The sequence below is a fragment of the Camellia sinensis genome, chromosome 8 (genome assembly GCF_055761805.1).
Source record: "Camellia sinensis isolate YWXY chromosome 8, ASM5576180v1, whole genome shotgun sequence".
In the NCBI taxonomy this organism is placed as follows: domain Eukaryota; kingdom Viridiplantae; phylum Streptophyta; class Magnoliopsida; order Ericales; family Theaceae; genus Camellia; species Camellia sinensis.
This window is the reverse complement of record NC_138968.1, coordinates 198,040,120-198,067,565: the sequence shown is the minus strand read 5'-3', so window position 1 is coordinate 198,067,565 and position 27,446 is coordinate 198,040,120. Positions and strand designations below refer to the sequence as shown.

The 27,446-nt window shown below is 36.7% G+C and overlaps 1 protein-coding gene across 9 annotated transcripts; it reads left to right on the top strand.

Annotated features, from left to right (window-relative positions):
• Positions 1–1,019: 1,019 nt before the first annotated feature.
• Positions 1,020–27,446, top strand: ABA3 (molybdenum cofactor sulfurase (LOS5) (ABA3)). 9 transcript variants are annotated; one of them, XM_082884568.1, is made up of 22 exons: positions 1,020–1,336; positions 1,586–1,684; positions 3,044–3,102; positions 3,512–3,672; positions 4,913–5,070; positions 6,319–6,445; positions 10,426–10,531; positions 10,629–10,674; positions 11,856–11,894; positions 11,973–12,129; positions 16,715–16,817; positions 17,290–17,406; positions 18,250–18,327; positions 18,438–18,539; positions 19,246–19,345; positions 19,913–20,017; positions 20,865–20,932; positions 21,612–21,763; positions 23,110–23,342; positions 23,624–23,763; positions 26,374–26,484; positions 27,214–27,446. In XM_082884568.1, exons 1-22 carry the CDS (start codon positions 1,216–1,218, stop codon positions 27,250–27,252), a joined length of 2,421 nt encoding a protein of 806 aa, XP_082740694.1. In that variant the 5' UTR covers positions 1,020–1,215; the 3' UTR covers positions 27,253–27,446. The 9 variants fall into 9 exon arrangements, with proteins under 9 accessions (XP_082740694.1, XP_082740690.1, XP_082740688.1 ...); XM_082884564.1 differs by lacking the exon at positions 27,214–27,446 and adding an exon at positions 26,649–27,111 and having other exon boundaries at positions 20,868–20,932; positions 23,627–23,763; XM_082884562.1 differs by lacking the exon at positions 27,214–27,446 and adding an exon at positions 26,649–27,111 and having other exon boundaries at positions 20,868–20,932.

Genomic DNA, 27,446 nt, shown 5'->3' with positions numbered 1-27,446 from the left:
AGTACATAAGCCACTGCAAACTGTTTGGCCATGCCTCCTTTAAGGATCAATGTATTTCTTTTGTAGTTTTGTTCCCTTTTTTTTTTTTTTTTTTTATAACTACTTCACTAATACTTTCAATAAAATTCTGAGTGTGCCTCTTATTAAAATCAGTTTGAGAGTTCAGTTGTGTTTCTTTTGGGCTTCAAAGTTTAAGTTCCATATACTAATGATTCTTTCAGCGTTCAATTATCAAACATGGAATTGATTGTTAAATTTACAGACATGAATTCTAGCCTAAGAGAAACTTCGATTCACACAATCCCTTCTAAAAAAACAATCCTTGTTCAGATACTAAAATTGATGTCTGAATCTGTAAAGAGCATCAATTCGTTCGTGTACAGCTTCATACATGATTCACTACCTATAGGCCTAACAGGTGGTTCACCTCCTAACAGATGATTCACTACCTATAATTATATTCCTACAATCCTTGTTCAGACACTAAAATTGATGTCTGACATGAATCTGTGGGTTTGGTCTCTTCTAAAACATGAATCTGTAAATTTAAAAACAATCCTTGTTCATATATGTATAAGAAAAACTTCGATTCAGACACAAACCCACAGATTCAAAAACTTCGATTTAGAAGAGACAAAAAAAAAAACAAAATCGAGCTATACCTATATGCGTTTCAATCGGTTGGAGCAGAGCAGGGAGCAGGGGCGATGGCACGACGGCACGACGGCGGGGCAACGGGGATGCAGGTATCGGCCTCAAACAAACTCTTCTTCACTCTCTTGTTTCGCTCGCTTCTTCCCGCCGTCTGTCTGTATAGTTCTTCAATATGTGGGGGGAAGTTTGAAATTCCCGAATCTTTTTTTTTTTTTTTTTTTTTGAAAATCCTCACCAAAACGAGTCGTTTTGGTGAGGCTTAACCACAACCGTCGGATCATCCACTCTTGAGGATCACTCTAGAGCGTTACTCCAGAGGATCCGCTCGCACGTAAGTAAGTGTGAGGTCCACAAAACTTCTAATTAAAATAATATATAATCTGTTTCAAACAGCACCAAGTAATCAACGTTCAGAACAGAAGCTTGGTTCAAAAAAAAATTCAGAGCAGAAGCGAACCTCTCATCTCATCCTATTCTCTCTCGGACGACAGTCCAACAGTCCATCTTTCTATTATCTTTCTCTTATCTTTCTCTTTTGGGGTGTTTGAACACCTTCAAACCATGAACAAGTTGGATTTAGATAAACAACAATTCATGAAGGAGTTCAGTGGCGACTACGGGTACTCGAATGCTTCCAAAAACATCGATCAGATCCGTGCTACCGAATTCAAGAGATTGGATGGTCAGTTAGTTTCTCTTCCCTTTCTACTACTTTCCAGCCCAAACAATCCCCATCCCTTTCACTCCCGAGAAAACTTCAAAAGACTTTATTTTTCTATTTTCTCAGCATCCAAGCAGCACGGGTGTGACAATAAAGTGGAAAAAAAAAAAACAAATAGAACCCTAGGTTTTTTGAGTGGCTAAAAAAGGATATCTTTTTTTTGTTTTATGTTTTCGGACTTGTTGTTTTAATTGGGATTGGAATTGATAGGTCTTGTGTACTTGGATCATGCTGGGGCAACTTTATATTCTGAGTTGCAAATGGAAGCAATCTTCAAAGGTCTTACCACCAATGTTTATGGGAACCCTCGTATCCTTTGCATGTGAATGGCTATATACAACTATCATTATTAAGTAGTTTAATTGTGTAAGGTTAATCTTGTTTCTTAGTATTTAGTATTGATGCTAATGAGAAAATTAAAGTGATCTGATTGTTTGTAGATACAGTGACCAAAAATGCACTCACATATATACAATAAATGGTTGGTCATCAGAACATCTTTGACCTATTAATCTTTACACTGGTATCACTATTTGCTTAACAAGAGATTAATATAGTAGTCTAGTTATTCACCCAAAAAAAATATAGTAGTCTAGTAGAAGGTTGAGCGTACTTCATTGGAAATAAAAGATTTCTACGTGCTGACACTATTTAGCTGAATATTCCCTGGAATGGAAAGCATTCATCCTTATGCCTAAAAGTCACAAATTGAAATCGTGTATGTGCTTGTTTGGCTCAGTTCTATAACTTATCAAAACTAGCTTAAGCTTCACATGGTTTGTATATGGGTACTTCTTCAGCTGGTAGATTACTAGGTAACCTGGTAAACTTTCAATTAAAATATCTATTATGTCTTTCCTCTATTTGCTGACCTTGTTTTGGTTCTTCTCTTGTGTTTTTGCTATTATTATCCCAAGAATATTGGCTGGACCTCTTTGGAGGAGGGTGTTGTATGTGAAGTATGGAGGTTCATGGGGGATTGGACTTCTTTGAGGTTTCCATACCTCATGGGAGGAGCCTTTGGAAGGGGATTCAAAAAGTTGGGGGTATTTTGTATGTGAATCATTTTACGGGGCTTTGGTTGGGCATAGGAAGGATGAATTTGGATTGCAGAGCCACCTTCTAAGATGGAATTTTTTGCATTTCAGTGGCTCGTTGGGAAGATTCTCATTATTGACAACTTGATTAGAAGGTGGGTATTTGTGAATAAATGTTGTAGGTGCTTGCTAGATGGAGAATTGGGTCATAATCTTTTTATTCATTGTTGAGTCGCTAGATAGCTTAAGGGTTGATTTGGCCTTGTCTGGGATGCAAAGGGTTTTCTCCAAAAGCATTGGCAGGTCTTCTGCATAGATTTGGGCTGAGGGAGGGGGTTGGTGTTGGGTGAAGAAATTTGGGTTTTCGCTCAATTTTGTTTTACGTAGACAATTTGGAATGGAAGGAATGCAGGTCTTTTGAAAGAATATAAGTTTCTAATTTTTAGTTAAAGATGCAATTTTTGGTATAGTTGGATTTCGAGGGAGGTGAATTCATCTATTGAACAACATTTGGATTGTGCTACTTCATCCTTTCAAATTATGCCCTTATTAGATAGAAAGCATATTTATTGAATTTATTAGTCTTGATTGAGTTATTAAAAAGGGTTTTCTTAATCCTTAAAAATATTAGATAGCCAAAGTGACTCTAGCTTGGCCACTTCCGACATTGTAAGGGAAGCTCGTCAACAGGTATTTCATTGTCTTTTTCTTACCTTAGTGACACCTTATTAAAAATACCGGTATATGTTTTTACAGTATACATTTAATGTTCTATATCTTACAAATCTTTGGTTTGTGGGTGTATAATTGGTTGTAAAAAAAAGATAAATGGATAATTACAAGAACCTTGCAGAACGTCCCTTGTGTTTATAAAAGTATACTACCCTCCCCTGTCAAAGACAGAGTGGTCAGCTAGATGAGATTAACTGTAAATGTGCATTTACCCTTTTTCCCTTTTACAAAACCAAATTTCCATGACATTATTTTTTAAATATATATATATATATATAATTTGATTTAAACTTTGAATGTGTAAGGCAGGATGGTTTTAGCTTGTATGAGCAACTGATATTTGCTTTCTGTTTGTCTTGTGGCACAGGTCCTTGATTTCTGTAATGCCTCCCCAAAAGATTACAAATGTATATTCACTTCTGGGGCAACAGCTGCCTTGAAACTTGTTGGGGAGGCCTTTCCTTGGAGCAGTCACAGTGCTTTCATGTACACGATGGAAAATCACAATAGTGTCCTTGGGATCCGAGAGTATCCTTTGACAATGAGACCTTGCTTGTTGGCCCCATGTAGTTCGGAACGAGGAACAATGTGGGACATATTTTCATGTTATTTTCTTACTGATATTGTCTCTGTGTGAATAAGAAGTAGGGATTTTTGCTAACTTATCCTTTAGTGCACCTATCTCCCACTTTTGAATTTGTTAGAGCTGAGAAGAAACACAACAATCACCAGCTCTTAGCTTGAGTGGTGTCTTTTTCCACTCCCTCAGAGGAAGTTACAGGGTTAAAGTTCCATTGGAACATGGTTGTTTCTGTCTTGGCACTAAAAATATAAAGGCTGGCAACATAGTGCTTACAACTTTGGGCTATGTGAATTCAAGGGTTTTTCTTTTGATTAGTGGTTCATATTATGTTCATGTATGATTCACTACTAGATTGGGAGAGGCATGTTGTTGGTTTCTATTCTAGGGTTTTGCAGAATCTTGGATATAATTTTAAAACATGCAACCTTTGAGACTATAACATAAAGGAAAAACAATATTTTTGGATTTTTTAAAGCATAAGGAAAAGTCTGATTATTTAAAATGTAAAGATTTATAGAGTTCTTTTAGAATATCTTGGTGTACTATTTTAAAATGGCATGAATGCCTAGCTGTTTAAGATTTTTTGAGCATCATTGATTCATTTGTGTTTGCTATCTGAAGCAGAAGGTGAAGTTTGAATGAAATGTTTTCTTAAATTGTGCATGAAAAATGTTTACTGACATGGGAAATGTGCTCTTGAATTAGGTGGCTGGGGGATTAATATATCATGTATTTGTGATCATCAAATGATCTTGCCGGAGCAATCACTTACTTTCTATTTTCTTTTTCTTTTAGAGTTGGATGGGTGCATGGCAAGGATCACACCACATTCATCAATTAGAAAAGATGTTGGCATGTTAAACAATCGGGTTATGTGTATTTAATGCTTTAATTTGAAGTATTAATTTAACAACTTGTGTTATTGAGCATAAATTTCTGCTGAATGCTATAACAGCATGTTACTGAATCTCGGGACATATCAGTGCCATCACATATATTATATATATTGTTTTCCCCTCGTGGATGCTGTCTTCTCATTAGTTTTTTCTTTAATATGAATTGAGGACCTTGTGGCTGTCCATGTTGTTGGCAACATCCACTACATTTACTAGAAATCGAAATCAGTTATTATATTCTTTCTGGAATTAATGATTTTTTTAGATATGTTGACCATAACTTCTCAAGATATGCACTCAATAAAGGAGCTACAGCCTTTGCAATAGATATTGAAGAAGCTGCTCATGTTGGTGTAGGATTTAGAAGCCCTGTATCTTCCATCAAGGTATTACGACACCATATGCAAAGGAGAAATGAAGCTAGAATCTTGGCAGAAGAGCTTACAGGTGAATATTAAGCTAAAAACTGACGCGGAATGGCATCCTTGTGAAAGCTGATGAGAATTGATGTTTACCTATTGACTTTTTCTTCTTCTCACCCCCCCCCCCCGGGTCCCGCCCCGCACACACACACACACACAAAAGAGAAATGCAGCTAGAATCTTGGAAGAAGAGCCTACGAAATGTTAAAAACTGACACACAATAGTGTCTTTGGAAAAGCTGATGAGAATTGGGATGAGAATTGGGCTCTGTTTGGAAGAGCTTTCCAAAATTAATTCCACTGCTTGGTTTGAGATAGGTGTTTGGTTACAGTTTTCAAAAATTGATTCGACACCCACTTTTGCAAACACGTCTACCCGGTCATCCTCCCGGATGTCCGGTTGGTTGACCGGAACAGTGTTCTTTTTATTTATTTTTTTATTTTTTTGACACCTGTTATTTTTATATTTTTAATAAAAAATATTTTCGGAATTTTTAAATTTTTTTTTATGAGCTATGAATAGAATTTTGGGTTGTATATTTGGTTATGAGTTGTAAGTTTTTTAATCAAATATCATATGTCATATAAAAAACTTCGGACTCAATTCAAAACTCTTTACAAAACTCATAACCGAACAACTTTTTCACACTCAAATCATAATTCTAGAACTTACAAACTTAAAATACAACTCTATTCTCAAATCATAATTCTAAAACTCTACCAAACGCTACCTTGGTTTTTCCTATTTTTGCTTCTTTTTTTTTTTTTTTTTTTTTTTTTTTTTTCTTTTCTTCTTCTTCTCTTCTTCTTCCCCTCCCTCCCTCTTCACACACACACACATACAAACACACTTACTTTTCTGAGAGCTTTGCGCCATTGAATTATAGAAATTTGTGGGCAACGTTAAATGGCAATGAGGCTGTATTTATTCAACTGGCATGTGTGTTCCTTTTGTCAATTTTTGATGGCTCTCTAGATGGTTAAAGAAACATGGCGTGCTTTTTTTTTTTCAATGTCAATGAGTATGATCTGAAAAGTATAAGAATTTCTCAATCTGGCCAGTAGAAAGATCTCCTGAAGTCCATCAAGATAGGTTTGATTGTTTTTGTCCTTGTGATTTAAAATTTTAGCATTTCAGTAAATATGACAAAAACTTCATTATTTCTGTTGCAATGATAATAATATTTGTTTGACATTTAGAAATCATGCTTCACAGCACAGGGTTTCTTGCCTTTCTTGTACTTTGTTACAGCATTTACTTTGCTTATTGCAGGAAATGCATTCAACTTATTTGCCTTTCCGTCAGAGTGCAACTTCTCAGGTTCAAGATTTAGCCTTGACTTGGTGAATATTATCAAGGATGATTCTGAAAGAGTTTTGGAAGGCTCTCCGTATTGCAAGTAGTCACTTCACTTGTTCATTCGATTAATCGATTATTTCCTCCAGAATATATAAATTTTATCTTGATTAATTCTTTGCAGTTACTGAATGGCTCTCTGCATTTTGCTTTGAACAGCAGTAGAATTGCTGTCATAATTATGATTTGAATGTTGGATCATTTTGTTCTCTCCAATTACACCATGTATACATTATAGTGACTGCTTCAGCAAATTGATGCTTAAGAAATGCACAAACTTCTTGAAACTGTTATAAGCTAGATACAATATTTGCACAAGCTTCATAAAGTTGCATCAATTTTTAGATTGAATCATATTGAGTTGCAGATGGAGCTTCCATTTGCAATTTTACTCTTGCTTTTGATCATTACTGTTAAAATTTATCACCTACTTCACCCACTTGAACCTACTCCACTAAACCTAACCCACTACACCCACTTAAACCTACTTCACTAAACCTAACCCACTACACCACTACCACCTCACCTACTCCACTAAACCTAACCCACTACACCACTACCACCTCCTCTCCACCTACTACTCCACCTACTACATACCTACCTCCTTTAAATCTTCTATATATAGGACTCATTGTAAACACAAAATACAACAATCAATAATACAATCAATATCTATACAATTCTCTATTTCTCTTTATACATTAAATTTTTCTACATGGTATCAGAGCAGGTTTAGAACCTAATATTTTCGCTTCCCCGGCGGGCGACAACCTCACCTTAGCCGCCCGCCGGACCTCAACTTATTCCGCTGTCATCTCTATCAATACATATAGCTTCCAGTTCGCCGCCACCAGAGGCGACTTCTCTACATACAAAGATCAACCACCTTCTCAACCTTTTAGTTCTACTACTGTGACCCTCTCTATGATGGTTTTGGTGTCTCTGCAATGTGGGCTGTTCTTACTATTGTTGTTGTCTTTGACTTCTCTGTGGGTGCAACACTTGGAAGGGGTGTAAATAGGGGTTTTGCAACACTGCTTGCTAGTACTCTTGGCGTTGGAGCTCATCGAATTGCTAGTTTTTCTGGAGAAATATGTGAGCCCATACTACTTGGGCTTTTTCGTCTTCATACTAGCTGCAGTAGTGACATTCATAAGATTTTTTCCAAGAATGAAAGCAAGATACGATTATGGGCTGCTGATATTTATATTAACATTCTGTTTAATATCAGTATCTGGTTATAGAGATGATGAGGTGTTAGAGATGGCCCACAGGAGGCTATCCACCATACTCATCGGTGGTGCCAGCGCTATGATTGTGTGTGTATGCATTTGTCCATATGTGGTGCTCGTGTTGTCAAGGGCTTCCAGCCATCTATCTATCAGGCAAATAATGGTGGGGCCAATTTTGTGGCACATGGTTAGAACCTTTTCAGAGGACTACAATGATTTGAATGTTGAGCCTTCGTTTGGAGAGACCAATCTCGACTTTGAAGGCAGAGAGAGGAGCACTAAGGAAAGCACACCCATTCTTCTTTTATTTATTTAATCACACTCACCAAGTTTGTTTCACTCTCATTATCACATCCATACACACCGGTATCATGTTGTCTTCAACTTTCTTTTATTTATCATTTTAAAATACACCCTTATCATGTTGTTCCCCACCTTCTTTACTTTATATATATATATATATATATATCTCTTTTTATTATATTCTATTACTCAAACTCTCCTCCATTTGATTTTAAAATCACTTATTTTTTATTTATTTTTTCCAAATCACTTTTCCTCCTTTTTACATACCCCCACTTTATTTTTGAAACAATCACCCTGATATTTTTCATATAATCCATCTATACATATTTTTTTTATCTATTTTCTTTCTCCCTTGTTTTCTTTCATTTTATTTTTATTTTTTCAACACAACACTCCCCAAAAAAAAAAAAAAAAAAAAAAAAAAAACATTTTACAAACTTGTCATTTCTTCATGCCGGGGATCAACCCCGATCAGCATTTTACACCCAAAAAAAAAACAAAACAAAACAAAACAAAAAAAAAAACAAAAAAAAAACACACACACACACAAAACAACCACATCCACAGGCGGGATTTTGCTTCTCTACTCTGCTGCGGGTCGCTTTTTCTTGCCTCCGTCCTGGGCGGCCCTTGCCGGTGCTGCCTCTGTGTTTCCCGCACCCACTCCACTGGGCACGATCACTACTCCCTGCTCCTCCACTGCAGCATATGGCGGACCTCCAAATCGGAACATAACGGTGGCCTTCCGCTTCAGTTCCTTATTTTCCGCCTTTAGCACACTTATCTCTGCTCGCGCATCCTTATACATGCGTTGGAGCAGAGCCAGTTGGGCGTTTAACTGCTGCACCTCATTTGTCCTACTCTGCAGCCGGTGCGACAAGTTTGTGACCGCAGTCATGGTTTCCACACATGACTTCAAAGTATACTGATTCGCCTCAATATCTGATTGCGCTGCCATTCTTTGCTCCACAGACCGCATAGGAAAGGTCAACGGAGCAAACTCAGGGGCGTTTGGTTGAGGTTCAAGGGCAACCGCACCGGTTATCTCTCTTGTGGACTCGTTGAGGTCGGGAAAGAGAGTAAGCAGACCACGGGAAGAAGAGGCCATGTTCTGGGTAGTTGGACGGGAAGAAGAGGCCATGTTTTTGGGTTGCTAAGTGTTTCAGAGAAGCAGCGATTACCGATTGGTACTGTCAGACAAGGTTGGTTACAGAGTGTTTCAAGATTTGCAGCTCTTCGAGACAAGCTCTCTGAGAATGCAGAGGTTTCAACTGGTTTGTTATGCTTCCAAGCCTCAGCCTCCGCTTTGGTTTATAAAGACCCTGACGAAGAGGCCGACACGCGTTCTGTCGGTCACGTGCATCGCCGCGTGTTGGGCACGCCTTTTGATGGCACGCCTTTTTATGGATTGGGCACGCCTTTTGATGGCACGCCTTTTGAAAGATTGGGCACACCTTTTGAGGGTGCGACTTTTTAGGGGTCCGACAAGACTCTGTAAACTGTCCCGACATTTGATTCCGGTTAGCTTTTCCAAGGGTCCGACAAGACTCTGTAAACTGTCCCGACATTGATTCCGGTTAGTTTCTACAAGGGTCCGACAAGACTCTGTAAACTGTCCCGACATTGATTCCGGTTAGTTTCTACAAGGGTCCGACAAGACTCTGTAAACTGTCCCGACATTGATTCCGGTTAGTTTCTACAAGGGTCCAGCAAGACTCCGTAAACTGTCACAACAACTGTCACCACATTGTCTGCTACAACGGTCCGACATGACCCCATAAACTGTCTTCTACAACGGTCCGACATGACCCCATAAACTGTCTTCTACAGCGGTCTGACACCGCCATCCAGTGTCCTCTACACCATTATGACACCACCATACAGTGTCCTCTACAACGTTATGACACCACCATCCAGTGTCTTCACCAATGGTCTGACACGACCATACAGTGTCACCTATCCTCTTTTATTTTTATGTATTTTCTTGTTTTGTAACTCTCTCCAAACTCAAGTTGGCTAGTTCCTATCCCCCTTGAGTTTGCGGGGGGCTGTTAAAATTTATCACCTACTTCACCCACTTGAACCTACTCCACTAAACCTAACCCACTACACCCACTTAAACCTACTTCACTAAACCTAACCCACTACACCACTACCACCTCACCTACTCCACTAAACCTAACCCACTACACCACTACCACCTCCTCTCCACCTACTACTCCACCTACTACATACCTACCTCCTTTAAATCTTCTATATATAGGACTCATTGTAAACACAAAATACAACAATCAATAATACAATCAATATCTATACAATTCTCTATTTCTCTTTATACATTAAATTTTTCTACAATTACAGTATCTAAGCTAGATACAATATTTAATTACAGTTTGCCATTCTATTTTCCATTCTGACATTTTTTAATTTAGATGCTTGCTCTGTTGATTCTTGCTAAACATCATTTTAACCTAATGTTTAAAAGCAGGGGGCGCTGGATGGTTTTGCTTGATGCTGCCAAAGGATGTGCAACAGAACCACCAGACTTGTCAAAGTATCAGGCAGATTTTGTTATAATTTCATTCTATAAGGTGCTTTTTTGCAAATCTGCAGTTGTTCAAGATTGATATAAGAGACTGTTATCTGTTGATATTGGTGTCTGATTCTTGTATATTGCTTTTCATGTAGCTATTTGGCTATCCAACCGGTCTTGGAGCTCTCATCGTGAAAACTGGTAAGCAGCTGATTTAAAAGGGTTATTTCCTTTTTTATCTAGTGAGGCGGTGTAAAAAATTTGGTACTCTAATCTATCATCTCCAATAGCATATGCAATTACTTAAGAAAGATGGAACTGTACAAGCCAAATTTTAAGCTTTTTTATTGGTTATATTAAATTCGAGATAAATGTTGCTCATTTGTCATCAATTTTGGGATTACTGCTTAAACTTCTCTTTACTTTTTTGTTGGCTTCTTTTTCTTTTTTCTTTTTAAAAAATATTTTAAGCAAAACTAGAAATAGGGATGAAGGTTGCGTAAAACTTGATGGAAATAAGATACCTAATAGTGATCATTTCTGATATCTTTGAATTATTATTCATAAAGATTGAGAGATTGAGGAAGTGGTCTATAGAAGTATCCTATTAGGGCGGATGGATGAAATGGAGGAGTGCCTCAGGACTATTGTGTGATTGTAGGTTTCTTTTCAAGTTAAGAGAAAATTTTATAGGACTAGACATACAATGAATCAATGATATATTATTGTTCTTAATGTTGTGTGATTATGAAAAAACATGATTGGGAAATGATTATAACTGAATTAAGAATGTTGACATGGATGAGTGGGTATACAAGAAAAGATAAAATAAGAGATGAGTCCATTAGGAGGAAGTTATAACTGGCTCCAATTGAAGATAAGATGAGGGAAAACCATGTGAGATGATGTTGTCATGTGCATTGTACACCAATTAATGTGTTGTAGGGGGTGGGGGTTTGTGATTTGATCCACGTGGAAAGTGGTAAAGCCAATAAAGGAAGGCCTAGGAGAAATTGGATTGAAATGATAAGAAAGGACATGAATATCTTTAAACTTTACGGAGGATATGACTACAAATAGCACCAATTGGAGGAAATGGATCCATGTAGTCAACCCTAAGCATTGTATCAAAGCTTGTTGAGTTGAGTTCAGTAGTGTGAGTTGACATTTGTACCCATTGATTTGGAAAGCAAGATAATGGTTCTAATATCAAAGTTTTCCATCCACTTTGAGATAATTCTAGGGAATACCACTGGCACCAAAGTGACTGCACCTGGAGGCTATTTTTTTTATTTTTTCATGCAAGCGTTAAATATTTATTTTATTTGTCCTTTCAAGCATTGAGAAATGAACTTCCTTATTTTTCAATCGCAATTCTACAGAAGCTGCCAAGTTACTGAAGAAGACATACTTCAGTGGAGGTCTGTGTTCGGATCTGTCCTTTGCAATAATTTACTTGTTTGCTGCCAATATTACGTAACCATTCAAAAGCTTTTCAGGCACAGTCGCTGCATCAATTGCTGACATTGACTTTGTTAAGAGAAGAGAAGGTGTTGAAGAGTTTTTCGAGGATGGCACCATATCATTTTTGAGCATAGCATCAATTCACCAAGGCTTTAAAATACTAAATTCTTTGAGCATGTCTGCTATATCCCGGTAAGTTAAAAGTTGGTAACTTAACACAAAATTTCCATGAGTAGTGAAAGATCAGGTAATGCCCACATTGGAACACCCAAATGGAGTCACCAAATGCCCATGGACAGCAACATGCTTTATTTTGTGTTTCTGATTTTTAATGCCCATCTATAGTATGGTTTCCTTAGAATTTGTCTAAAGTAGTAATATTGATGAATTTTCAGTCATTTCGAAAGACCATTTATTTGTTTTGTATATGTTCTAATTCAGAAAATTCTGATCAGTTTATTATAATTAGTTGAAAATTCGGATGCTTGTGTAAAACTGGTGACTCATATGTGGTGAATGGAAGTTGCTCTTGTATGGCGGGTGCTTGGGAAATTGTTATTTTAGTACGCTGTTTTAGTTTTTGACTATTTTAGTAGACTAAAATTTTTGTATTTGGGAAGATAGTTAGATTTTTTTGTAATTGGATGTGGTGTTTGTGAGAGAAAAAATGAAATGATTATGGATTTGATGTGACATTTTGTCTTATTAGCTATTTTAGCATATTTTGTCTTTTTGTGGATTTTAGACAAATAAAGGCTAAAATCCAACTTGCCAAACACCCCCATGGTTCTGATGGATGTGAACGAAATTTGCTGGTGACATGATCAAATGGGAGGTTGGCCATGTGTTGAGTTATCTCGTAGCTTGGTTGTGTCTGTTCAATGCGTTGTATGTATGCATATTTGGTTATGTTTTACATGCCTTTAGTCTAGGTCAGGTCATACTTGGTTTTTTTTCTTCAGGACAATGATTTGGTAAGGACTGGTTCAAGCCATTTGTAAATGCTTGATATGCATTGTTTTACCCATCCACTAATTTAAGCTTTTGGGACAAGAGGTTGGCTAACATAGGATCGTTAGGTTCAAGTATCTCCATGATGTATTTGTTCCCCTATAATGTTTGCCCGTCTGCTTTCACTCTCTTGTGTGGTGACAGCAATTTTGTTTGTCCATCTCCCCATGGTTGATAGCTTTTGGGATATGCAATTTATTTAATATCATAAAAGGCCAAGTCCACATTGATGTGAGATGCTTCTTTTACATCAATCTTCTTATCACTCCATACAAATATAAGTAACTTACGTGAAGTGTTGTTAGTCTTCTAGGTTTTTTCATTAATGGGATACAAGTCTTAGCATATAGTGTGTCACTTTCTCCAAAAGGAGATAGCTATGGCAACAATGCATGGTAGACGCTATACACATAAGTTCGTTTCTGTTAAAATCCACCTACTCTCCACCTACTTCACCCACTTAAACCTACTCCACTAAACCTAACCCACTACACCACTACCACCTCACCTACTCCACTAAACCTTCACCCACTTAAACCTACTCCACTAAACCTAACCCACTACACCACTACCACCTCACCTACTCCACTAAACCTAACCCACTATACCACTACCACCTCCACTTCACCTACTCCTTACCTACTACACACTCACCCTCTTCTATATATAGGAATCATGAATCATTGTAATAGAAATCAATAAACATCAATCAATAATACATAAATTTTTACCTGGTATCAGAGCAAGGTTAAGACCTTAGTATTTCTCGCTTCACCGGCGGGCGGCAACCTCGCCTTGGCCGCCCGCCGGACCTCAACCTATTCCGCTTATTTTCTACACATACCTTGACTTCTTCAACATTTTCTTACACCCCTCCTCCGCTATGTCGGCGGCGGCACCCGCATCATCGTCTAGCCTCTATCGCCGTTCACCTCGCCTCTCACATATCCGTGGTTGTACTCTTACTCGTCGTCGTCGTTGGCGTTTCTGGCGCTGCTTTTCTGCTCGTCACTGCTGTTTTTTCCCGATTTGCTCTCTCTCTCTTAGCCATGGATTTGGGTGTGGGGTGTAGAGCTGTGGCTCTGTTGTTGGTAGCCATGTTTGCTGGCTTGAAGGTTTCAATGGCAGCAGTGTACAAGGTTGGGGACTCCGCTGGTTGAACCATCATTGGGAATATTGATTACAAGGCCTGGGCTGCTTCCAAGACGTTTCATGTTGGAGATGTCATCATTTTCGAATACAATTTTCAATGTCACGTGTTGCAAGTGCCCCACAAAGAATACCAAGCCTGCAGAAGTGTAAGACAGTAACATGCATCTTCACATACAGCTTGGGTAATGTGTAACTGTCAAAAGCACAAGCTTCTTGGACATCCCTCTCTCTCTCTCTCCATGGACCCAACATCATCATCATGCACCCACTCTATCTCCCTCTCTCTCATCTTTTCCCACTTTCAAACCCAATTTAATCATATCTCTCCTTTCTCTTAATTTATTTCATCCACGTTCTTTCACCCTTTTCTTTTATTTTAATATATATATATATATATATTTTATTATAATATATTTTCCCTATCCCTTGTTAGTAAGCATCACCCGTTTTCCATTCTCTTATTATTATTTATTTTATATTCCACCCAAAAAAAAAAAAAAAAATCACACTGCTGTTTTTCTTATCACCCATCCACAAATATTTTTCTCTATTTTCTTTATCCATTATTTTCTTTTATTTTATTTTTCTTATTAAACAAAACAACACCACAAAATAACACCAACAACATTCCACAACCTTGTCAATTTATTCATATCAGGGGATCAACCCCGATCACACTTTTACATCAAAAAAAAAAAAAAAAAAAAAAAAACCCACACAAACAAAAACAAAACTACCACACCCACAGTGGGATTTTTTCTTCTCTACTCAGCCGCCGGTCTTTTCTTCTTGCCTCCGTCCTGGGTGGTCCTTGCCGGTGTTGCCTCCGTGCTTCCTAGACCACCAAGCAAGTTGCCTCCTCCCTGCTCCTCCACTACAGCATATGGTGGACCTCCAAATCGGAACATCACGGTGGCCTTCCGCTTCAGCTCCTTGTTTTCTGTCTTTAGCACACTTATCTCTGCTCGCGCATCCTTATACATGCGTTGGAGCAGAGCCAGCTGGGAGTTTAACTGTTGCACCTCATTTGTCCTGCTCTGCAGCCGGTGCGACAGGTTTGTGACCGCAGTCATGGTTTCCACACATGACTTCAGAGTATACTGATTGGCCTCAATATCAGTTTGCACCGCCATTTTTTGCTCCACCGACCGCATCGGAAAGTTCAACGGAGCAAAACCAGAGGTGTTTGGTTGAGGTTCACTGGCCACCGCACCAGTTATTTCTCTTGTGGACTCGTTCAATTCTGGAAAGAGCGTGGGCAGACCACGGGAAGAGGAGGCCATGTTCTGGGTAGCTGGACGGGAAGAAGAGGCCATGTTGCTGAGTGTTTCAGAGATGGGTTGGTTACAGAGTATTACAGAGTTTCTCTCTCAGTAAAGGAAGAGTTTTTTTCAGAGGTTTCAACTGGTTTGTTATGCTTCCAAGCCTCAGACTTCGCTTTGGTTTATAAAGACAGAGATGATGAGGCCGACACGCGCTCTGTCAATCACGTGCATCGCCGCGTGTCAGGCGCCCCTTTTGATGGCTCGACGCTTTCTGTCGGGCACGTCTTTTGATGAAGTGGGCGCGCCTTTTGATGGCACGCCTTTTGATGGCACGCCTTTTTATGGATTGGGCACGCCTTTTGATGGCACGCCTTTTGAAAGATTGGGCACACCTTTTGAGGGTGCGACTTTTTAAGGGTCCGACAAGACTCTGTAAACTGTCCCGACATTGATTCCGGTTAGGTTCTACAAGGGTCCAACAAGACTCCGTAAACTGTCACCACAACTGTCACAACATTGTCTGCTACAACGGTCCGACATGACCCCATAAACTGTCTTCTACATCGGTCTGACACCGCCATCCAGTGTCCTCTACACCGTTATGACACCACCATACAGTGTCCTCTACATGGTTATGACACCCCCATACAGTGTCCTCTACAACGTTATGACACCACCATCCAGTGTCTTCACCAATGGTCTGACACGACCATACAGTGTCTCTTATCCTCTTTTATTTTTATGTATTTTCTTGTTTTGTTACTCTCTCCAAACTCAAGTTGGTTAGTTCCTATCCCTCTTGAGTTTGCGGGGGGCTGTTAAAATCCACCTACTCTCCACCTACTTCACCCACTTAAACCTACTCCACTAAACCTAACCCACTACACCACTACCACCTCACCTACTCCACTAAACCTTCACCCACTTAAACCTACTCCACTAAACCTAACCCACTACACCACTACCACCTCACCTACTCCACTAAACCTAACCCACTATACCACTACCACCTCCACTTCACCTACTCCTTACCTACTACACACTCACCCTCTTCTATATATAGGAATCATGAATCATTGTAATAGAAATCAATAAACATCAATCAATAATACATAAATTTTTACCTTTGCAGAAATTCACACATTCCAAACCCCCCCCCCCCCCCCCCAATTTATATTGATATGAAATTTCAAAAATGTGTATGCCTTAATTTCCTCTTCCTTTGATTGGTCAAGGAAAATGTGTCCTCCTCCTTTACTGTTTTCTTTCCTTGTTATTTTGATTAAGTATTCTATGTTGAAGCAAAGGCCTTTTTGTTCTGACACAAGCATGTCTTCTTCAATGTCAAGGCATACTGCATCACTTGCCAGATATGTGAGGAACATACTTTTAGCCTTGAGGCATGAAAATGGTGATCGTGTCTGCACATTATATGGAAATCATAAGTCAAAGGTGAGTTTTATTGTTAAAAAAATAAAAGAAGTTTATCTTGCTACAATATACTAATGTGCTTTATATGTCGTTCTAAAACACTTCCTCTTCTTTCATTTTTCTAATTTATATGAATTGTGGCTTCAAATACCCTTGTGTGTCCAAAATATCCTTTTCCAATTTTGTTTTTGCCAATTAGAGAAATCTTATTGAAAAAGTATGTTGTTTCACATTCACATACATGGGTGGACATGTATTAAGTCACGGTCCCGTCAAGTTGGAGCTATGCCAGCAAATCATAGTTACACTATGATGAAGCTCAGGCAAAATGGAAAAATTATTAGACATTGCTCCTAACTTTGAAATTTTTTATACAAGGAGGAAATAACATCAATGATGGCATGTGCAGCTTAAGTTAGGTGTTTATCTGTGATGTTGAACTGGTGTTAATTTGTAAAATTCACTGATATTTGTTTTTAATTTTCTCTTTTAGGCATTATATGATGAACAGGGTCCTATAGTTTCATTCAACTTGAAAAGACCAGATCACTCTTGGTTCGGTTACCGTGAGGTGGAGAAATTGGCTTCTTTATCTGGAATTCAGCTACGGGTAAGATTTGATAAATGCTAGATGGCCTTGTATTTTCCCTTTATTATGGAAAGAATTGTTAAAAAATGCTTATGTCAACGGACATTTGTTTGTCACTGATTACATTACCTGACTTTTAATAGATGTTGTAGTCCCAAATTTTCTCTACAATTTTCTTCTTTGTAGTTTCTCTACTCATCCGTCCAACATTCCTTGTTCACAGTGCTTTTTTATTTGCATGTGGAATGTTTGTTTCTCCACTGCTTTGTTGGAATAATAATCACGTATCCATCAATGGTATTGGACAGGCATATGAATTACAGTTTCAGAAAATGTTGAATTTCTCATCTTTAAGCATATAGAAATAGAACATTTGTGGTGTGTGATATATATTGCTTTTCATGAAGTATATTGACATTGTTGTGTTACTTGCATTCTTCGGTGTGAAAGCTGGACATACATTATTAGGTCCATTCCTCACAGCTTAGGCTTAAAAAAGAATGTTAGGTAATCAATTGCTCCTAATGCTTAAGCTGTCAGGAATGGACCTATCAACTTTTGTCAAGATTTCACACCATCCCTAATGCGAAACGGCACACGAAGAGACAAACTAATCATCTTTCAAGGGATATGGTCACTTTTTATCAGCAAGAGTAGGAGATGGGATATTATTGAATTTCTTGTACTACTATTTCTATTTTGATTAACAAGGGGTGTGTATGCATTCTTGTGTACTCTGCAAAAGCTTGGTATTTGTTATCCTTGAAGGGTCAAAATGATTTTCGGATATCCACAATCCTTTATAAATACTAACAATGGCCTTTTTTCTTTGTTTTTTTTTTTTTTTTTCTGGTTTTTGTGTAGGCAGGATGCTTTTGCAATCCTGGAGCATGCGCTAAATATCTTGGCTTGTCTCACGTGGATCTTCTTTCCAACATTGAGGTATTCCTCGTCTCTTGCCTATTTCTGCATGTCCTCGTTGATTTGATTGATCTTCACTAAACAGAAGCCTTTGGTATGTTCTTGGCCAACACTATATTTTTTTAATTTAGGCTGGGCATATTTGCTGGGATGATCACGATATAGTGAATGGAAAACCTACTGGAGCTGTTAGAATATCGTTTGGTTATATGTCAACATTTGAAGATGCCAAGGTAAAAGTTCTTTCACGTATCATTTGAATTCCCATTGAGTTAAAAGTTCTTTCATGTATCATTTGAAGCTTCATTGATTGCACATGCAAAAAAATGTATTGCCCCTCTATTTTCTTTGTTGAATTATCCAAGGGATAGTTTACTACCTGTTTTAATCATGTAGATCACAGCAAATATTGATTTTTAAGCAGGAAAAATGTTAACATATTATTGCAATTATTCTCATTGATTATCTTTTTGGTGATATTAAGGCCTCGTTTGGGAACAGACTAATTTAGTAACTTTTTGGCTATTTGGCTAAAAAAGTAGGTAAAAAACACTTATATGTTTGGGATGACTTTTTAGTTAATTACGAAAAGATGTGCAAAAAGTAGAGAGAAAAGAGAATCTTTGACTTTTTTGTATGAGTTGTTGGTTTTTTGGCTAAAAAGGTAACTTTTTGACTTTTTGACTAAAAAGGTAAGTCCCCAAACGGGGCCTAAGTCTTATCAATCTGTACTTTTTCTCTAATGTTGGGGTAAAAGTTTATATTTCCTTTCTTTTTCTCCATTGGAATGGTTGGTTAATTAGGAAAAAAAAATTGAATTGATAAAATATGGGGGGGGGGGGGGGGGGAGAGAATTTAACTACATTGTTTTTTTTTTCCCACAGTAGTATATCGAGATCATGATTTTTTTCTTCTCTCTTCTCCATTTTGTGTATGCAGAAATTTATAAACTTCATAGTGAATTCTTTTGCATCTGTGCCAATTCAGTCTGAGTATGTATATCAATCGAGTGCAAGATCCATTTGCTTTCCAAGTGACGGTGATTTTCAGTCTTTTTACTCTACTGCTAGTGGAATGCAAGTTTTGTAAATGAGATTATTGTTTCTCACTATCCTCTTGATCTTTTACTTGTTTCTTATTATTAGAAGTTAAAATAGCTAGCTTTCTACATGCTATGTAGCATGGATACATACGGGCCACAAATGCGACACGACACGAAAATGCTGACACTAGCTTTTAAAAAATCAGGATACAACACAGCAAGGGCAGGGTAACAAATAAATATATATCTTTGTATATACAAGAAAATAATAATAATAAATTTCCATTTTGTATGTTAAAATACATCTATATTTCATTATATGAAAATATTAAGATTTTCTTCTCCATTTTATATATTGGAAAAGAATTGTGGACAAAAAGTACTAATATATGTTTAAAAGATCTATTCACAAACATAAATGATCAAAAAAAAAAAAAATTTTATTTCATCAAAAAAATAATAGCAGAAGACGGTCATCAACTCACTGTTACTAATTACAAGCCAATAATGCTTCCTAAGTATGGTGTTTCCATTCCACTAACACGTGCTATTTCCAAATTGCAGGCATTAAAAGAGAAATTGCAAGATATTATCTTCGGTCTATTACTGTCTACCCCATAAAGTCATGTGCAGGGTTCAGAGTAGACAACTGGCCTATAAGCAACACTGGTAGCTACTTCTTGGCAGCACATATCATATAATATTTTTGCATGAATTCATGCTTATATCTTTTAGTTTCTCTACAGCACTTTTCAAGGAAAAAAAAAAGAAGTTAAAACAGAATATATATGTAGTTACTTTAGCGTGATGGTAAATTAGCTTTCTATGACAAAAGGATTGTAATGGCTTTGGCATATGTATATCTGTTGAGCAAGCACTATTTGTTATGACAAAAGCATGATTCTTGTAAGCTTCTCTTGCCCACCATTTTAAAATTTTGTTGTAGGTGGTTGCATTCTTCCATTGATGTTGACTGCGTTTCTATTTCTGTTAGGATCAAAATTATTTCTCAGTTGCATACCATCTGTGCATGAGGGTTTCAACAATGTTTTAAATCAAGTGAACAATATCAAGAATCATAAAAATAAAGAAACTAGCAGAAGGAAATCCAAGACCTCAGATTGGGAAAATTCCACAAGAAAACACCTTAATTGAATGAGATTAAGGAAAGGAAGCATTTCACTGGAGAAATGTTCAGAAGGGAAATGAGAATAAGCCAATATGTCAGTTTCTATGGTGCCTGGATATAGGCAAATAGTGACGAGACATAACAAAAATAAAATGCTCTTATCTCAGAATCACAACAATAGTATTACTAAAAGACATAATCAGTGAATGCATACGATGTTCTTATGTAGTACAATTTTTTTACTTTAATTTTTTCTTTCTGCACTGCATCGCTCAGAGATGTAGAAAGTTGGTCTTTTGAAGGATTGCCTATGTCTTAATTCAGATTGGGTAATATGTTACTGTGTTGTTGTTACACTCTTTTTATTTTTTGTTTTAAATCTTTGAGCAGGCTTGCTTCATGATCGAGAATGGCTTCTCAAAAGCTTGAGTGGCGAAATTCTTACACAAAAGAAGGTGAACTGTTGTTCATACACATGGGGTATTAAATATTTCTCTATATACAAGTGTTCTTAGTCAATTCATCTCTGTATGTGAATTTTTGGTCCTCACTGTTGCATTTAATTGTAAATTGGACATACCGGCAAGTGGAGTAAAAACTCTCATAGCAAATTGGACATACCGGCAAGTGAAGTAAAAACTCTCAAGATAAAATCTTCTAATTATTACAGCAGAAGGTGGACTTTTGTGCTAATATGTACGATGATTTGACTTCTGAAGGGGAGGTGTTCTCGAATAAGCATATTATGCATCTCAAGCTGTGTATGTTATATGGCTTCATAGAAATTTTTTGCTGCTCCTTCTTACTAAACCATTACCTTATTTGAATCATATGCATCCTAAGCTGAGTTCTCCTGAGAGAGTTTATCATGTTGATGGGTGAAGGACAGAGTTAATAGAACTAACTAATCATATAAGGGGCCTCATTCTCGTAAATGTGAAACATAAATTTATTTCTTCCTTATTGATTAATGCATCTCATTCTGCTTGTTAATCTCCACTGGATATTTAGTTGTAGTTAAATTAAATGATTTTCTAATTTTTTTGTGTCATGTATATAATGTTATGAGAACAAAGTTTTTATTTTTTTAGGTATACAACATAAGTTTTAATTCATTTGTCTTTGGTTTTGTAGGCTCCAGAAATGTGTTTTATTAATACATTTGTTGACCTCAACTTGGGAATATTGTTTGTAGAGTCACCTCGTTGCAAGGTGAAACTGCAGATTATACTTGAAACAGATTTGTCTACTTCTGGGAGAGATGAATTGGGTCTATATGCCCAGAGGTGTGAATGCTTGTCAACCTGTATCACTTAATTTTATTAGCTCCATTTCAAATATATCGCTTTGTCAATTATTTAAATGTATGCACCAGTGGGCACTTTTCACAAACTAAAATGATATGCTGGCCAGTATACTGAACACCTTAGTAGGTTGGCAAGGCATGTGGCACTTAGATCTGTCATATTGATCAACAATACTCGGCTTAGCATTTAATCCAATGAGATGCTAATCAATGGTGCTAGGAAGTTTGGGCAATCATATCGCTTCAACTACGGAATTGAGATATATCAAAGATACAAAATCATGATATAAATCATGGTAACCGTAAATCATGGGATCTTCATATCTGCAACATGAAGTGTAAGGTTGCGTTTGGTAGACCTTTGTAACTATGATTTGAGAGTATGAGTTGTATTTTGAGTTTGTGAGCTTTGGAATTATGATTTGAGTGTGGAAAATTTGTTTGGTGAAAGAGTTTTAAAAATAATTTTGAAAAGAGTTTTGAATTGAGTGGGGAATTTTTGATGTGACATTTGATATTTGATACAAAAACTTATAATTCATAACCAAACATACAACTCAAAATTCTATTAAAAGCACATAAAAATTTTTTAAAAATTCGAAAAATATTTTTTTCGAATATATAAAAATTAACATATCAATTGCACCAACAAAAAAAAATTACACTGTTCCAGTCAACCGGTGGGACAACCGGTTAGGCCAAATTTCGAAAAAAAAAATTTTGAAAATCACTCTCAAATAGAGTTTTCTGCAGAGTTTTGTCTTGGTTGTGGAAATACAATTTGGAAGGCGTATCCAAACGTGAAGTTAGAATGTGTGCGTAGAAAACTATTTCCAAAATCGTTCCAAACAGAGCCTAAATGTTTCATATCTTTAACAATATAATCTTATCTTCAAAATCCGAACCCCGGTCATTATCTTCTACAATAAGCAAGGTTGCAACTAGAAATTAGTTTCACACTGCCATTATATTCGGTACTAAGGCTCCTTGATGTAGCAAGGGCATCGAGAACTTACTTAAAGAGCTTATAACTTGGTAACAAGTTCTTTTCTTTGTGGAATTGACCGGGATTTAATGTCAAATTTTATTATACCTTAAAAAGAAGACTGCACTTTCCAATTTACTCTTAAGAAAGTTAAAAAAATTGATTGTTCAATTGCAAATTGTTTATTTTCAATTGTCTCTTTCATCTTCAGATTTCATTAAATGCCAACTCAGTGAAATTCAATAAATTGTTCTACAAATGTTACCTATATTCATCATACATGCTCATATTTGTTACGTCATCATTGTCAAGTTGCAATATGTTGATCTTCTGTTGAACAGATACAAAGTCCGGGGTTATGATAATGAAGTTGACACTTGGTTTAGCAATGCTGTTGGCCGACCTTGCACTTTATTAAGATGTTTGGGCTCAAAGAATTCTCTCTGCTTGAACAAGGCCAAAAAAGAAGGCATGTGCAGAGACTTGGAGACCAAATTGAATTTTGTCAATGAAGCTCAGTTTTTGCTTATCTCTGAGGAAAGTGTTTCCGACCTCAACAACAGATTAAGCTCAAGTATGTTTTGATGACCTCCTTTCTTCTCGTGGTAGCTATTCTTTTTATTCTACCTTAAGAGGTTTCTATGAAGCGGTGATCTGTGCTTAAGTTTATGAAGCTTTTTTTTGCTTTTATGTTTTTTTATTTTAGAAAAATTATGTGCAAATTCTCATTCTTTTCGGTTATAATTTGTTAGATACACTGATGGTGGTTATATGTTAGCTTTTTTCCCTGTTTTGATTTTCTATCAACAGTTGAGCATCAGAGGCAAATTCATGTAAACAATTTTCTGTTGGTAGCAGATGTGCAGGAAGGCTTTCAGGGACCACCAATTCAAATCAATCCAATGAGATTCCGTCCCAACCTTGTCATATCTGGTGGAGCACCATATGCGGAAGATGAATGGAGAAGTCTTAAAATTGGTAATAAATATTTCGTGGTAAGTCCTAATCTTGTAGGATTGTGGAAATGGAGTTGGAAAAATGAAAAAATGAAGATTAACTACATTTTGACATTAGCAATAAATTGCACCTTTTGACATTTATACCCAGCATACTGATGATTGTCATTAGCTTTATGCTCGTTACAAATTGTATTTATGTTTTTTGCTCATTGCTTCCATGTTTCATATCTTGCTCGTTCTTAATTTTCATTTTCTCTTTCTTAAAACATTGGCGACTCTTGATTACTTTCAAATCCATTCATTTTCTCATGGCAACATGGCCAACGATTTGTTAATTTAATGGTATAAGGTGGGAGCAAAAGACTTCAATTTAGAATGTTTGGTATATTTCAAAACTCTCCATTACTTGTTGTGCTAGCTTAAAGCATAAAGAGATTCAAAATACGCATACTATGAGAAAAAGAAGGATGTGTTACACGGTTTTGGTAGAACTCACCCCAGAAGTTAGCTTTTGAGTTGAGGGTTCCTCACACTTACATGCTTGACATTAAGTTAGTACTCAGGGATTTTGTTTCACACCCTCCCTCACACCCAGTGCGCTCACTTGGCAATACCTACGGCTTGTAGGCTAGGGACACACACCTTACCCATTCCCGAGTATTCCGACTCTAATATCATGTTATACGGTATTAGGTAGAACTCATCCCAAAAGCTAGCTTTTGAAGTGAAGGTGCGCTCATACTTATATGCGTAACATTACTTTAGTACTTGGGCATTTAACACTTTTTTCGTTTCTCTAAAATTTTAATTTTGTCAATTAAGTCGTTAAAGTATTAAATTCAAATCAATTTAGTTTTGAAAACAATATAAAAATAAAACAGAAGCCCAAAGGTTATATAAAATTGTTATAAAGTCCGAATTTTAATTTCTTATTAACTTAATTATCCTCTGCGCATATGTTTTAGAATTGATATCAGAGTTTGGTTTCTTAATTTTGCCAATATTAATATATGAGCATTAGATACATTTAAGAAGTCAAATAAGACAATTTAAATAATAGTACTACACTACAAATAATTATCGAACAAAATAATACTATAATTAGGTTATTAAAAGAACCTAACGAAATCTGAAGGAAAATCAAATAAAAATTATAGTTGAAGTTCAACATCTAGTATTGGATAGAAGGAAACTAGTTAGCTCTTGTAGAAAATAATTATTATTATTTTTACAGGAGAACTCTCCAAGTGAATCTTTTCAATTAATACCACCAAAAAAAATAAATAAATAAATTTTGATTTAAGTAATTATAGTCTAGAAGAATTATAAATAATGGTGGAACAAGAAAAAGATAATGAAATGAAATATAAAATAATATTAGAAATAGCCAAAAAATCAGATGAGATGGATAATTACGTGTTAGAAGAAATAAATAATAGTATAATAGAATAGAAAAATACCTATATAAGCAATTAGAAATGCAGAGGATAATTAAGTTAACAATAAATTAAAATCTAGGCCTAATCACAATTTTATGTAATTTTTAGGCTTATATTTTATTTTATATTGTCCTTAGGACTAAATTGATTCGAATTTAATACTTTAGAGACTTAATTGACAAAATTGAAACTTTAGGGACTTAAACGAAAAAAGTGTTAAACTTTAGGGACTATAATTATAATTTGTCCCTTCACAGAATGTTCAACTATTGTAGATTGTAGAAATCCTTACATGCGACCATTATAGGCCAGCTGTCTTACCAAATCAGTCATCATATCAGTCCCTACTGTCAGAACCTGCTGAGTTGCCTACTCAAAATTCTCACCAGAAGAGGGTTGAAGGAAAGGAGGCTAATGGAAGATTTTAGAACCTCCCAGAAGGTTTGTAAGAATGCAAGAATATTGTACACCATTCTAGTATTTGTATGGAATATTCTAGGAGAATGTTGTAGCACTTGTGGAGCACAAAGGTGATGTGCCGCCCAAGTCGCTAAAGGGGCTTCCACCTAAAGGAGAGGTGGACCACAAGGGCAAGCAAGATTAGCGTGGTGTAGCTAAACCGCGAAAGAACGACTAGGACGAGGACAGTCCAAGTGAAGGCAAAAAAGAGGAAAACCAGAGACTTCCAAGAAGAAGACACTACGAGGGTGTTGCGAGCATAGGTGGGAGAGAGTGTCACAACCCACTGAGCACACAAAATCTCCACCGAAAGAGGGTTGAAGGAAAGGAGGCTAATGGAAGATTCCAAAACCTCCCGGAAGGTTTGAGAGAATGTTTGAATATTGTATACAATTCGAGACTTGTATGGAATATTCTAGAATAGACTCTAGATAGTTTTAGGAAGGTTGTGTAAGGCCCTAAGAGGATTCCACACACAACATTAATTGTATATTCTAGATTGTTCCTAGGAAGGCTAGGTTGCCTCAATAAAGGGGAAATCTCATTTGGCCAAACTAGTGTTATCTAAAGAGAGTTAGCAATGAAACAGTATATTGTTGATTGTTTGCCACTTTTATTGAGTTGGTAAATGCCAATTGAATGTATATTCTTTGACACAATGAACATAGTGCTCTCTCTCGAAGTTTGTGCGTCTCTTGACGGACTAAGATTTCATTGCTCCTTTATGAACATTTTATTTTTTATGCAGTCATTAGGTGGATGCAACCGTTGCCAAATGATCAATTTGAATCCTCAAGAAGGAGAGGTGCAGAGGTCATGGGAGCCTTTAGCTACTTTAGCATCTTACAGGAGAGTGAAGGTTAGACAAAATAACCTAACTTTAAATCTAATTTTGGTTGTAATCTAAAGAAAATGACATCCTTGCAGAATCTTTGTAAGACTGGAATAAAATACATCATTCTATATTGCTTTTATATATAGCTTTTATGTTTATATAGCACTGTTTTATTTCCTTGGATGCAGGGGAAGATATTGTTTGGAATACTATTAAGATACGATAATAACAACCTAGTGCTAGACACAGATTCATGGCTTCAGGTGGGACAAGAAGTACATCCAAATACCGACTAGTAAGGATATGGAAGGATGATCCTCCATAGAACCAATGTAGTCAAAACTTTGACAGAACTCTAACAGACTCCCCCTCTAAAAATTCCGTCTCGGAACTGCATAGATAAATAATTGGTTCTTGCCCCTTTATTGAAGAAATCAATATACATCTGCAAATAAATAGTTACATTGCATCTTGGAAGAAGGTGACATAACGCTTGAAATAGGATAATGAAGGTGGGGTTTGACAAGTATTTCTATTCACTATGGTTGGATTTGTAACTCATTTGGGTATATATATATTAACATGGATACTCGGCTTTTCACATTCTAAATCACACTCAAGAGGAGACTAAGCTCTTCACTTTTGGACGAACATTTATTTCCACATTCCTTTTAGCTTTTGTTCAATGTTACAATTTAGAGATGCTTGATTGGTGTTTATTGGCCTAACGGTTAAATTAGTTCTTTTTTAGAGGTGGATGAAAGTGGATCAAGAATTATGTTGTGGGGTTGATTGTACTAACCTCTTTGTCCATCAACTCTCTTGTATATGTCATCATCATTAGATGTCTATACCGCCTACCCCACCATCCAATGTTCGTCATGTCTGATTGGGACTTGATTGACCCTTTTGCGGATCTTTGTTCATTGGGATGCATTCCCATTGCTTTACCAATACAAAGGGGATTCGTTATTCTTTTGCTGCTC

Bases quoted from the DNA above. Each gene is read 5' to 3' on its own strand.
- ABA3 (XM_082884560.1), top strand. From the start codon at position 1,216: ATGAACAAGTTGGATTTAGATAAACAACAATTCATGAAGGAGTTCAGT. The intron at 1,337-1,585 runs GTCAGTTAGTTT...TGGAATTGATAG, and splicing joins CGAATTCAAGAGATTGGATG to GTCTTGTGTACTTGGATCAT. The intron at 26,485-26,648 runs GTTAGACAAAAT...CCTTGGATGCAG, and splicing joins CATCTTACAGGAGAGTGAAG to GGGAAGATATTGTTTGGAAT.